The sequence below is a fragment of the Phocoena sinus genome, chromosome 6, assembly GCF_008692025.1.
Source record: "Phocoena sinus isolate mPhoSin1 chromosome 6, mPhoSin1.pri, whole genome shotgun sequence".
In the NCBI taxonomy this organism is placed as follows: domain Eukaryota; kingdom Metazoa; phylum Chordata; class Mammalia; order Artiodactyla; family Phocoenidae; genus Phocoena; species Phocoena sinus.
Genome location: NC_045768.1, coordinates 4075063 through 4089209, shown reverse-complemented (window position 1 = coordinate 4089209; position 14147 = coordinate 4075063). Strand labels below are relative to the sequence as shown.

Here is a 14147-nt window from a genome sequence, read left to right as displayed (position 1 = left end):
TCCCAGTGAGCTGAAGCTCTGGGGGTGGGGACAAGAGGAAAAGGGGCCGGGGAGGGAGGTGGGGTGGGGAGAGGAGATCGCGGCAAAGTTTCTGGTGCAGCTGGAGAAATCTTGAAGTCCGAGGGAACCCGGGTCATGGAGGGAGGTGGCAGGCATCCTGTGGGATGTGGGAGCTGGCACTTGTAACAAAAAACAGCCCTGCAACCTGGGCACCCCCAGCCTGGCTGTCCCCATAATCTGTCGGGCACCCCTGGGAATTTTCAGTTTCATCCAGAAAGCCCTTCACCCCGCATTGGGTGTGAAAATATTTCCAATTTCGTGTTGAAAATCAACCAGAAAATAGACTAAGACGGCTTGTTTTGACATCAGGCATCTACTTCTACTCTCTGGAGATAGCTAGAATCTCATGTTGAGTCTTGGGAGTTGATAGGACTTGCCGGGTCCCCAAATGCTTCTCCCAGCTCATCCCCAAGAGAATAAATCCCCCACGATCTGAAGAGAATCTCCCGGGCTCAAGAAGGAGTTCGGGTTAACGTCTGCCACCTCTGGAATGACTTCCTCCATGTCTCCCTCGTTTCCACATGTCCCCACTTGTCAGCCTCTGTCGCCAGGCACCGAGGCTGCAGGGGCGATGGGGTCCAAGCCGCCTGGCATGTGGCCAGCAGGAGGGTCCCGCAGATAAACAACATTCGATGATCTACTTGGATAAAGTCAAGGTTTATTCAAACTGAGGTTTGTCAGAAGTGCAGGCGAGATGAATCCAGAGGCCGGTATCCTCATATCTACAAGCCGCGTGCAACACACAGAGCCTCCCTGGTTTCCCTCAGAGATGCAGAGTTCATGGGCATCAGAGAACATAACACGTCGGAGAGGAAGGAAGATGATGGGGATGTTTTCTTGGCTTCTTGCCTTCCTCTCCTCAAAGACAGCGTGGGAAATGATGCCTTAGCAGTGCAAACAATGTCGGTAGTTGGACCAAAGTCTACTGGCTGGAGGTGCAGAGGGGAGGGCGTCCAAGAAGACGGCGCCCCCAGATGACAGCACAAAAACCACACCGACAGCTCACACATCCCAAGCGCCTCTTAGAGGCCAGGCTGGGTGCCTCGATGGATGGTCTTGTTTGGTGTCAATGCTCACAGAAACCAAAGCTTGGAGGCTTCAAGTCACGTGCCCCAAGGGTCACAGTTAACAAGTGTCGGGTGGTGGCTGAGCCCTCTGGCTGGCTGCCTCCAGGCCTCAGGCCCTGGAAGAGTCGATAAATACCAAGGACCTGCAACTGAGGTCAGGGGCCAGTGGGGGCTAAATGCAGGACCTGGGAAGGAAAGAGAAGGGCGGTCAGGAGCTCGGGTGTTTATAGGTGTCCAGAGGGTCGTGGCCAGCCCTGCTCTGGCTGACTTAAGCCCTCGCAATAAACGAAACTTGCCACTGCCCTGATAGCCTTTAGACTTTGACAAAACCCCAGAGCATCTTTTAAATGGCAGCTTGGCCCCAAGGCTAAAGAGGAAAGAGGCCATTGATGGAGGGGGGTGGGGGTCAGGCTTGCTGTATCAAAAGGCCTGAGGCAGAGACGGAGCTCAGCAGGAGGGCCTAGCCTGTGGGCTCGGAAACCACACAGATGCGCCAGGTGCCATCCTGCCTCGGGCCTGCCTCTGCATCTGCATCTGTAAAGTGGGCATCAAGTGAACTGTGCGTGCAAAGCACTTGGCTCCGGCCTGGCCAGGGGAAGGTCACGGAGCAGTAACACCTCTGGGTTGGACGGGGCTTTGCCATCTGCTCCTCTAGATGAACGGTTCTCAGACTTGGCTGTGCCTGGGGTCCTCTGAGGAGAGGTTTAAAATGCAGATTCCAGGGCCCCAACCAGGACCCCGATCCAGTGGGTCTGGGGTAGCCACCAAGCCTGCGTTTCCAACAAGCAGCTCCCCAGCTCCCTGGGTCAATGTCAATTCCTCCTACACAGATACGGTTAAAGCACACGTTCCCCAAGGCAGGCTGTGCCCTTTCATACATTTGCCATAAAGCAGGTTGGGGCTTCAGAAAAAAACGTCCTATTGGAGGCAAGCTGTCGTCTGTTGAACAGGTCGGGATCTGATGAGGCTCTCTTCCTGGCTTACAGATGGCCACCTTCTCGCTGTGACCTCACTGGGCAGAGAGAGAGAAAGCAAGCTCTCTGATATCTCTTCCTAAAACGGCGCTAATCCCATCATGGGGGTCCCACCCTCATGACCTCATCCAAGCCTAACTACTCTCAAAGGCCCCACCTCCAAATACCATCACACTGGGGGTTAGGGCTTCACATATGCCTTTTAGAGGGACGTGATTCAGTCCACAGCAGCTTCTTTCTCAAGTTCAGTCCAAGTCTGCCTCCTCTCTCTCCTTCAACCTTCCGCCTCAGGGTTGTGTTTCTCCCTCTGGAGCCCCATGGAAACACATGCTTCCCCTTCTAAGCGACAGCCCTGCAAATACCTGAGGTCAGACACTGTTTTGTCGTCAATGTCCAGGTTCTGGATTGTTCCTTGGGGCAGCGTTCTGAATGTCGATAGGTGGGACCCTGTGTTGCAGGGACAGTGGATTGCCCAGATGCTGTGACCTCTGTCACCCGGTATGCATTCTCTACCTTTGTCCACAGTCACAGAAGATTTGTCAACTTGAACTGCCTTTCTACATACTTTTGAACGAAATTGTGGGTACAAATATTGCAGAAAATAAAACCCCTCTTCTATTGATACTTAGAGATTTAGCTGAGCAAAGGAGATGGAGAGGATCTTTAAGGATGCTTGAATCTCAGAGGCGTTTCTAAGGGCTCTGTTGCCTTATCCCAGGTTCCTAAACCATCCATCCATCCATCCATCCACCCAGGATTTGTTGAATGTCCACAGGGCGCCCCTAACAGTCGAGTAACAGTCGCCCTGTCTGTTGGCATTTCCCCGGAACAGTGTCTGGAACATGGCATCAGCATCTTTGCTGTCTAGTTGAGGACACCTAACTCTAATATCCCTATCTGTGGCTTGACAGGGTCAGCCTTGTCAACCACAGAAAGAGTCTGCTCCTTCTTAAAGGATACTGGAAAAAAATTCTTCCTGCTCATTATTCTAATAAGAGAAAAGGGGAAAGACGACACCAAGCCCCACCACAGTGTACCCCACCCCAATGGGCCATGGACATGGCACAGCCGAGTATGTCCCCGGCTTCCGTGGCAGCAACACAGGAGTTGTTCAACAGCCAAAATGAATAAACGATACGGCACTGACGGGCACTGCACGGACGGCTCAGCAAAGGACTTAATTTGCAGCCAAGCACAAAATCAAAGACTCTTGTCAGCTGAGGAACCGTGCGCCTGGATAACCACCTTGTGCTACCTGGGAAAGCACTGTCAGGTAACTTTCCAGAGAAAGTAATTAAGGAATCCCCATTGTCTAAATTCAGCAGCAAAATTTGAAACTCTGGAATTTGAGGCTCGCCAGGGATCTGGTGTCTCCTCCCAGCTTGATCACAATGAACAGTAGAAGTTTATGAAGAGATCGGCTGGTGCGTCTCCCCCTCGCTCTGCCGAAGATGCTCTCCAGCACCGTGCGCGCTCCCGCAGGCATTGTCTTGACGGGGAAGCGGTAGGCAGCGAATGAGATCGCCGCTTGTGGGACGGGGGTGAGATTAATATACAAATATACAGCCCTCTCTGAGATCTGGCAGGTACCAATGAATATTTATCAAGTACCCACAACTAGCACGATACTGCGTATCAACATGGAGAACATACAGTCCGCGGCGTCGGGGAGTCTACCCTCTGACTCAAAAGCTACAAGCAGATAGATGCTCCGTGTGCTCGGAGGCCCCCGCCCGGATCGGGAGTTTGGGTTAATATTTACAGCCAGTGGCCTCCTCTTTCTGAGACGCTGAGGAATTCTCAAGCAGACATCATCATCACTGCGGCCTCCATGGGGTGTGCGCCCAAGCCTCTGGGGCCCACCCCATTCACAAAGGTTCTCCATCAACACATCTCCTTCCCTAACCCCCTCCTTAGCTCTTCCTTGAGTTTAAAATAAGAGAAGTCCATTAAAGTAAAAGAAGTCCTGCTGTCCATTGAAGCTTAGAGTCCAGCGTGACCATCCATGTCCTGATATTTCTAAGTGGGGTGAGCGGGTGAAGCATCCTGCTGGCATCGCCCACTGCCCCCTCGCGGGCTGAGCCCCTCCAGCCGAAAGCCTCTGGGCCACCTCCCAGAAGAATAATGCCAGCCGGTGCCCATCATCTGGGCTCTGAAAAGGAAAGGGGAGACCTTCCCCCACCCCTTCCTGGCAGCTCCGCTTGTCACGGTGCTTTCGCTGACAACCCCATTGAAAACAGCCCTCGCTGCCTCGCTGTGAAGCCTCCTCCTGTCTCCCATTCACTCCTTCCTCAGACGGTTTTTGAAAGCCGAAAAGTCTGGAAAAACACACACTCCCCCCAGCCCAGCCCCCGGGCCCATCACCGAGGGAGAAGGGGCCGCAGCTTGGGTGAGCAGGCCTGCCAAGCATCCTCACCTGGCCCCATGGTGCACCGCCTCCAATTAAATCAAAATGGTTTGTTTTTAATGGTCTTTTACACTGACAAGTGGGCGATCATTTTGGGCCCACGAGCTGTCAGGGAACTGAGGCAAATCCTCGGTTGATAATGCCCAATGCTTCCAATTAGGAGCTGAGGCCGCTCCTGGCGCACTAACGATTCCCCAGCCGCCCCCCAGGCCCCTTTGGCGCTGGTTGTTTCTTCTTCCTTCTCCGCTGCAAATTACTGACACAAAACGGAAGGCCCCGCGTCTCCTCCGCCACGCCAGGCCCGGGCCCTGTTGGGCTTAATGAGCCGATGGAAGTTTCGTGGCTCCGGCGCTAAATTCTTTTCTTGTTTGACAGCTGCTCGGCTAAGGCGAGTGTTGACCTTATAAAAGATTTAGTGTTTCTCATTATTTTCTGTCAAGCTTCACAAGTGATGGCTGTGCGGTTATCATTTGCATCCTGGGGTGCGTGTGCGTGTGTGTGTGTGTGTGTGTGTGTGTGTGTGTGTGTGTGTGTGTGTTGGACGGGGCTCTGAAGTGGAGACGGGGAAACGGGAAGGGGTCTTTCTCTCCCTTAGTTGCATTTGGGTCCCACACACCAGCTACTGGCTTGACATCCTTCTCGGGCTGAGGTGTTTCAAAGAGAACGTAGGATGCAAAGCAGGGAGGACGGAGGATGGTTCGATGGCTTCGGGGCCTCCCAGATGGAGCTTTGGTGGAGGCACCTCGAGGCTGGTGGGCTCCCAGAACCTGGGGGCGACAGCCCAGCCAGAGCCGGACGTGCTGGGCAAGAGGATGGGCTGAGGTAGACGTGGTCCTGAGGACAGTTTTAGGGCTACACTCAAGACCTCATCACAGGGAACTCACTCTTTTCTTACAGGCCCCATTGAAAGCCATCACCAGCAAGGTTTTTCTCTCTGCTCTGCATCCTAAATGAGGATTTAATGTTTTTAAAAAAGCAGAACCGATTTTTCCTAAGTGGCACGTATTATCGTCCCCTGTGGGATGACTATGGGAGCGTGTGTTAGTCTTTATTCGGCTCCTGCACCCACGCCAAATGGGGGCCGCTCTATAAATAACAAGACTCCAGGGAGTCCACGCTGGCTGCTCCAACTCCCCTCTTTCATTCCCTGTGTTCTCCCCTCACTCTAACCTACCCACTGGTCTTCCCAGGTGAGGGTGCCCCAAGGTTGCCTGAAGAGGGAGAGAGACAGTTAAGGGCAGGTGAACCCATGGATGTCTTCTCCCAGGGGTTCTGAGTCTTTGTTCCTCCTTGTTACCGTGGGAGACTCTGTTTTGATCCTCTTAGAGCAAATATGTGGCACCCTCTCCCTTCCACGCCCATGGCAGACCTTGCTAATCAATCACCGCACACTTTTTCATGAGCCTAGATTCAGCCTGAGAATATTTTATGACAGAACATGGGCATCAGCCACCATCACGGGAAGGGCAGCCTACTTGCCATCCCTGCCTTAGAGGGGCCATTTAAATAAACTGCTAAGGATCCTAAAAGTCCTTGCCTTTTTACGCTACATCAAGATGATTTTTATATGAAAGGAAATAAAATATAATCCACCAAAGGAAAATAGATACATTGGACTTCAACAAAATGAAAACCTTCGGTGCTTCAAATGATGCTATCAAGAGAGTGAAAAGACAGCCCCCAGAAGAGGAGAAAATATTTGCAAATCAGATATCCCATAAGGGACTTGCGTCTATGAATATAAATATTACTCTTACAACTCAGTAATGAAAAGATAACCCACATTTTTAAGTGGTCAAAGGACACGAATAGATATTTCTCCAAAGAAGATATACACAAATCATCAATACACACATGGAAGATGCCCAAAGTCATCAGTCATTAGGGGGATGAAAATCAAAACCTCGGTGAGATACCGCTTCGTACCCAAGAACTAGGATGGCTGTAATAAAAAAAAAAAAAAGACAATAACAAGTGTTTGCAAGGACACAGAAATCAGAACACTAATACATTGCTGGTGAGAATTAAAAAATTGTGCAGCCACTTTGGAAAACACTGTGACAGTTCCCCAAAAGGCTAAACACAGAGTCTCCACGTGACCCAGCAATTCTGCTCTTAGGTGTATACTCAAGAGAAATGAAAACACACATCCATGCAAAAAACCTGTACATGAATGTCCCTAGCGTCGTTATTCATAATAGCCAAAAAGGGAAAGTAACCCAAATGTCCATCAACTGATGAACGGATAAACAAAATGCAGTAGACGGTACAGTAGAATATCACTCAGCAATAAAAAGGAATTAAAATAAGAAGGAATTAAATAGTGAAACATGCTACAGCACGGATGGACCTTGAGGATGTGTTGTGTTGAGTGAAAGAAGTCAGTCACCAAAGACCATGCGCTGTGTGATTTCATCATTAGGAAATGCCCAGATTAGGCAAACCCATAGAGATAAAAAGTAGAATAATTGTTGCCGGGGGCCAGGAGGAGGGAAATGGGGAGTGATTCCAAAGGGTACAAGGTTTCTTTGGGGGATTATGAAAATATTCTAAACTTAGATTATGCGGGTGTTTACACAACTCCATGAATATACCAAAAATCATTGATTTCTGCACTTCGTTTTCTGGAAGAAAAATTTTTTCTTTTTCCTTTTTTTAAATTTTAACTTAATTTTTATTTTATATTGGAGTATACTTGATTTACAATGTTCTGTTAGTTTCGGATGTACAGCAAAGATTTATACACTTTAAAAGGGTAAATTTGATCTCAGCAGAGCTGTTTAAAAAAAAAAAAAACTTGAAAAAAAAAGTAGCCCACCTGAGTCAGACGAGTACTCATCGCCCAGATTCTGTCTTTGGAGCCTTGAACAGGGGGATAACTGGGCACCGAGAAATAGCCTCAGATGGTGAGGGAGGGTCTTGTGTGTCCCCAGCCTCCCCAGTGAGCTATGATGACTCTCGCTTACCTGCAGCCTATTAAACTTACACACTGAAGAAGCAGAGGTGGGCACTGACCTGGAGTTTTTTGGAAAATTCAAACACCCCGCCTTGGTATCACCCTATCATTTATCTACCAGCACCTGGCAAGCAGATTCGTTGTTCAATTTTGATCTCAACTGCTGCTGGCTAGCCTTAGCTAATCCTTGGGAATGATCTAGAGATATTGTTTGGCTTCTAGAAATAGCAAAACGATTCTTATGTTCAAAGACATGCATGACTCTCTTTTCTTCTGCCGCAGTAAGCCTCAAGAACTCCACAGTCAGTGGAGCAGAAACCTGGTTCCCAGGTCTGGCTTTGCCGCTTGGTAGCTGGGTCTCCTTGAGCCAGTGTCTTAACCATCCTGAGAATCTCTTGTCAAGTGAGGGTGGTACCCCCAGCCCTCACCTGGGGGCCATCACTCTCCCCCCTTCACCTGACACGGTACCCCGAGGTCCCACGTTAGACCTTGTGGGCAGGCAGGATGTTTGTTTTTCTAAGCCCGGGTTTGGATGTTCTTTGAAAACACAGCATGTGTCAGCAGGGCGGGTCAGGCCCTGTGTCCTTGCTGCATCTATTTTTGGACCACAGAGAAATTGGAGCCAGTAGCGGAATAACAATTTAGGGGACCAGATGTCTCAGGAGAGACTGCCACCCTCGTTAATTACTTACACGACAGACCTGCTACATCAGAGCCCAGGACCCACCGTGCCCGCCGACATCCTGCATGGATTTGTGTTCTACGGGGCCTCTGACCTCCAGCTGCCCGAGCTTGGCAGAAATTACTGACCTGGGACTGATCCATAATTTTCAAGTACCTCTCATTAGAGGAGACAGCCCCTCAATCTTTTAAAGCAAAATCTCTCCCAGTCACCTGAGCGGTTGTCACTTAAAAAAAACTAAACTAAAATCTCTATAGCTGTCATTTTTTTTTTTTTTTTTTTTAGCTCTTTGGGAGATCTTTTTTTTTTTTTTTTAATCTGGCTATGTTTTCCTCAGATCCTACCTTTTTGCCTTCTCGGCCCCCAGACTTGGCACTGGAGGGCTTGGGGTCCAGTTGGGGGACCACCGTGAGGCTCATGAGAGAGGTCTGGGCAGCAGCTGGCCCGGCTGCCCCTTTTAGGAGGATGTGTCAGGAGGATCGTGGGAAAGCTGCTCAGTTTGTGAACCTGACTGGTGGGTGGGTTCCTCCCGCTGGGGGGCACAGCCAAAGTCACACGCCACTGGTGGTGACACTCCTTTTGGCAGCAAAACTCCGGATTCAAATGGAATCAAACACAAATCTCCAACAAACAGCTCTCGTAAAACAGAGGAACTGTTTCTCAATTGCAGGTGTGTGGGGGGAGAGACCTCGGGCCCTGTGTCACTTCTCCAAAACGCAGTTTGAAAATCACCTCTTGTGTTTTCATCTTAAAAAGACAAAAAGGCAATACTCCCTTACAGATAAAACCGAAGCACCCTCTGCTTCCCTGTTGTCACCCCCTCCCTCCCAGAGGCAATGCCAGGCATGACTTCCCGGCACGTTCTTTCCTCCCATTTCTTTCCATTCAACTAGATTCACGCACAGGCTCGAACAACACAGGGGATCGTTTGGTAGGTTTTACGCTTCTCACGTAAATGGCATCATACTTACGTTCCATCTGTAAATGAAACCTTCCCATGCAACATTGCGTTTTTGGCTCAGCTGGGCCTGGAGCAGCCCTGTTCAACAGAACTTTCTGTGACGATGGGCGTGTTCTGCAGCTGCCCTGCTCAGTGCAGTGGCCCACGTGGGCACACGGGCTTATGAAGCCCCTGGAATGCGGTTTGCGTGACAGAGCGACTGAATTCTTCGTTTTCGTCGGACAGGCCCTCTCTAGAGCGTTCATTTTAACTGATGCCAATATCCCGCTGCATGGATGCACCACCTTCGGTATATCCAGTCCCCACTGATGGCCATGCCGTTGTTTCCAGGATTTTGTATCGTGCTTTAATGAGGATTCTTGTACACATCACTTGGTGGACCTTTTTGAAGGTCTCTCCAGGGTGTGTACCCAAACATGGACTCGTGGGTTCATAGGCTCCAGCCTTTCTAGCTAAAGCCAAATCTCTCTCCAAGTGGTTGTACCAATAAGCACCGTCACTAACAGTGTATGAAAGTTCCCATTTCTACTGTCGGACTTAGGACTATTATTACCAATCTGACGGGCGAGAAATGGTATTTCTTGCTTTGTTCCCTGATCACATACTTTAGGTTGAGCCCCTTTCCCCGTGTTTGCTGGCCTTCAGATTTCCCCTCCGTGACCTGCCCTGTTCATCCCTTCTGCCTGTTTTTTTTTTTTTGTCGCCATGGGACTGCAGCACCACTTTCACCCTCACCTCATCCCCACCTTATCCTTCAAGTCTCTGCTTGTATGTTATTTCCTCGGGAAGTCTCCTCTGGCCCCAAAGTCTGAGTTTTTAATTCTCTGTATTATAAGCTCTTACAGAATCTGGTACTTCTTTTAATAGTTAGCACAACTGGACTTCCCTGGCAGTCTAGTGGTTGAGACTCAGTGCTTCCACTGCAGGGGGTGAGGGTTCAATCCCTGGTCGGGGAACTAAGATCCCACACCGCCAAAAAATTAAATAAATAGTTAGCACAACTATAAACGAATAATTAGTTGTGTGATCATATTTTTATGACTAGTTTCCTGGCTCTATGACAGTAGAGGCTTTCTAAATTCTCCCTGAATCATGGTACCTAGTGTAGAGTCTGGCACACAGTGGGTACTCAATAAGTATTCAATAAGTGAAATAATGAGCACATAGATGAAAGGGCAAGGGTCACACCTTATCCCCTAACCCAGATCACATGGGCACCTTCTCTATAGTGGTAGCAGTTTATTCCACGCAGCGATTTTCTGTCAAAAGTGGATCAGACTTTTCAAACAAGCCTAAAATCTCAACAAATACCAAAAGGTCTGATTCAAGCAGATCACTTTGGCACCAAAGAAATTAAATTAGAAATCGGTCACAAACGTAACTAACAAAATTGCCTGGAAATTTAAAACCATATTTATAAATAACTTCAGGACCAAAGAAGAAATCCAAACAGAAATTTGATAGAGATTAGATGAAAAGAGAACCGAACAAAAATAAAGGTAACTCAAAACTTGTGAGATGAGATAAAAGAAAATGTAGAGGGAAACACAGTTGCCAATGCTATGTTGTATAAATGTTAATACTAGGAAAAAAAGAAGAAAGATTAAAAGGTAATTATAGCTAAGCAGACAACTCTAGATGCTAGAAAAAGAACAACAGAGAAACTTCAAAGAAGGAAACCAGGAAGTCAAGAGCAAAATTAATGAAATGTCAAAGGCACAATTAAGGGCATCAATCAGATGAAAAGTTGGCTCCTTTTAAGTAGATCAGAAAAGCACAGATGCTTTCAGATGAATTGGGAAATGGGATCCAGGAACCTAGATCCCCTGGGGCGGAGTGGGGCCCACAGTGGGCAGGGCGTGGACCTCAGGAAAAGGCGATGCTAGTGTCAGCTCTGTCCAGGGCCACGGAGACCCTGGGAGAATCGCTTCCCACCTTTGGGTCTTGGGTTTTCCATCTGCATCATGGGAGAGTTGGATTCAGTGATCTCCGAGGTCTCTTCCAACCCCAGGTTTCTGGGAATCTTCTTTTATTCCAGTCTGGTTGCAGAGAGGCAAAGGGTGTTATCCAGGGAGGGGATTACGATCCTAGGACGAGTGTTGAATGCAAGTCTTTTTAAAGATGTGCCAGTCGCCCACCTCCTCTCTTTCCTCATCTTTGTCCCCCGGTCACACTGACTGGCTTTCATTCCCTCCCATTTGCCCAAATTTGCTCAGGGTTTGGGCTGTTCCCTCCCATCTAGGACATTTTTGCCTTCCTCTTCCCCTGGAGAGCTCTCCCATCCTCTCTAGAAAGAACTTCCTGCCCCCCAGATGGAGTTAGAATTCCCCAGTCCACAGTCCTCTTAAATTGCCGTTAAGCAATTACACGTCTAATGTGTTCAGCGGCCACCTCCCAGGCCATCTCGCAGGGCCCATGTGGGTCTGCCTTATTCACCAGCGTATCCCCAGGGTATACTGTGCGGTGCGGGCACCCGGTCTGCACTTCGCCACCCCGCCCGTCCTGCTCCCAGGGCTGCTGGTGGGCCAGTGGCGCTCACCTCTTATTTACCTGCACTGACCTAAGAGCGACTCAGCTCCATTCAGCAGAGCTGTCTCCTGCCAAAGCCGTTACAATTTCTTAGCTCCAGGCGGAGACAGACTGCAGATGGCTTAATTTAGAAGCATCTCAGAAGGAATTCTTTGCTCCACAGCTCTTCATCCTTTGACTCCGGGGGTCCACAGGGTCGTGACCACAAGCGCTTGAGGCCTGACTTGTAATTAGGACCCTCATCTCTGGCTGAGCCGCTATTTTAGGAGGAGAGAGCGTGCGTGCATGTGTGCGTGTGTGCGTGCAGGATGGGAGCCACACCGTTCCCAGCAGTGCCTCTCACTTGCCTCATTTCCTGCGCATTTATTAAGAGAGTGGAGATTATCGGTAAAGATCTGGGGCCAGGAGTCCCACGGCTCTGGGTCTCTGAGACCTGGGGCAAGTGACTTAACCTTTTGGGGCCCCTGTTTCCCCATCTGTAAAATGGAGACAACGTCTGGATACTCTGTGGCTTGTGTGAAATAAGTGCACTGCACCTGACAAATGGCAGGTCTGTTACTGTAACAGCCTGAGGGTCCCAGCCACCAGCCTCCGGAGCAAATGTGGCAGAAGGGCGCCTGCTTCTTGGCATTCTGAAAGCTGGAACGCCCCTCTCCGTGGACTCCCATGTTCTGCTTGGGGCTCTGCGGATTTCATGGGTACAGAATAGGGCCCCTTTCCCTTCTCTTTCTAAAGGACAATCTCATGAGCGCAGGGGGTAAGCTCTTGCTTGAGTTAGCTCTCAGGAGAGTCGACCAGCCCCAGCAACTAAGCATCTCCTTCGGTTTTCACCTCCAGATTCACACACGACCCCTCTTCTCCTTCTGCTGACACCATTTCCCCTGCCGTACCTCCCTTCCACCTCCCTCATCCCAATCCTTCCAGGCCCACCTGGCCTGAGAAGCCTTCCTTGACCACCTGAGCCCAGGTGACCTGGCCTGAGAAGCCTTCCTTGACCACCTGAGGCCAGGTGAATTCTGCCCTCCTCCTTCCTTCACTATCTCATTCATTCATTCACTCATTTGTTCACTCTTCCAACTTTGTTTCAACACTTCCTGAATGCCAGGCCCCATGTAGGCACCCACCTACATGTGCTACTGACGCCCCCATCACTGCACTGATTCTCATAAAACAGCTGTGTAACCAACGCCCACGTCTGCTCCCCCTCCCCCGGGAAGAGTGAGTCCCTCGCATTCATTGTGGTACCCCAGTGCCTGACACAGAGCTGTGCTCAGTTAATATGTGTGGCCTGAACGAGTGAGTGAATGAATGAATGAACGGATGCATAAATAAACAAGCAAGGCTGAACCCTTTCTACCCCGTGCCTCCCTCAGTTATCCTAAAAGAGAAATGCCGTTTTACGGGAATTCTCTGGCATTTTGGAGGTGGTGTAACAGACCCAGGAAACAGGAGAGGTTTCCACTCACCACCATTTCTTGAGAGGCAAGGGCAGGCCAAAATACCGATTGCATAAAATTTTAACGACAGAGGCCCCCCACTCCTTGAATCTGGCTCTGGTTCTGGCGCGGCTGAGTGTTGGCCCCTGGAGTGCGGGGTGGCCTCAGGTGGTCCTGCGGTGACGGAGCGCCAACCGTGCCAGGAAGCCCCCCTTGGAGAGGGTGGCTTGTTTGGGGTTTTAATGGTGGAGAATCAGCACGTGAAGGATGATGCTGGCTGTGAGGTCCCACTGCACGGGTGACCCCAGTCCTCGGCAGGTGATATTTATCATGTACACGTCGTCCCGGCGACGAGCTGGACAAAAGGAAAAACAAGGGCACCGGGCAGCCCTGCTCTCGCACCCCCGTCCCACGTCACCCCTCACTTTACCCCGCGGCACCAGGACAGAACTTTCCCTTCACTTCTTTCCCTCTGACAGCGATTTTTATTATTACTCTAAGATGGAAGTAGGGGGCGGGCCAGGGAAGGAAGGGGAGCCCCCAGGCCGAGCCCCCGAGCACTCATGCCCACTGACCCGCTCTCCCTCTGTCCACAGGTGGGCGCCCATCTCGATACCTTCCCCACCGAGGCCCATCGCCAGAGAGCCTTCAAAGCCCACCGGGAAGAGTGTGCCGTGCGCCAGGGAACCCTGCGGATGGGCAACTACACCCACCCCTAAAGCCTTCTTGACACAGTAGAAAATTCCCTGAAGGACTCACCTTTCTTGCCCCAACTAACATAAGACAGTCCCCCATTGTTCTGCAGGCTCTGCCTTGGCCAGGACCTCAGATTCAGGTCTTCGTTTGATCGTTTTTGCTAAGAGCTCCCTCTTTAGAGTTAGCCACACTCGCTTCCCTTAAGCCCCAGTGACCCTCCACTTAGGGACTGCCCTCCTCCTGCAGGCCCCCCACCCTCTCTTCTCAAGCCCTCACCTGGTAAGAGAAACCCAAAATCCAAGGCAGATTTTAGACTCCAGACTAAGGGGCGATTCTGAGGCTCTGCCCTCAAGTTTTAAGAACAACCCATGTATTTGCT

General features: G+C 50.2%; 1 protein-coding gene across 1 annotated transcript in view; it reads left to right on the top strand.

The window, feature by feature from the left end:
- The window catches only part of CFAP77 (cilia and flagella associated protein 77), a 133519-nt gene extending 119713 nt beyond the window's left edge, over window positions 1-13806 (top strand). Inside the window, exon 7 of the mRNA XM_032635101.1 lies at window positions 13669-13806. Within this exon, the coding sequence (XP_032490992.1) occupies window positions 13669-13791 (123 nt within the window). The 3' untranslated portion in view covers window positions 13792-13806. The remainder of the gene's footprint in view (window positions 1-13668) is intronic.
- Window positions 13807-14147: the final 341 nt, after the last annotated feature.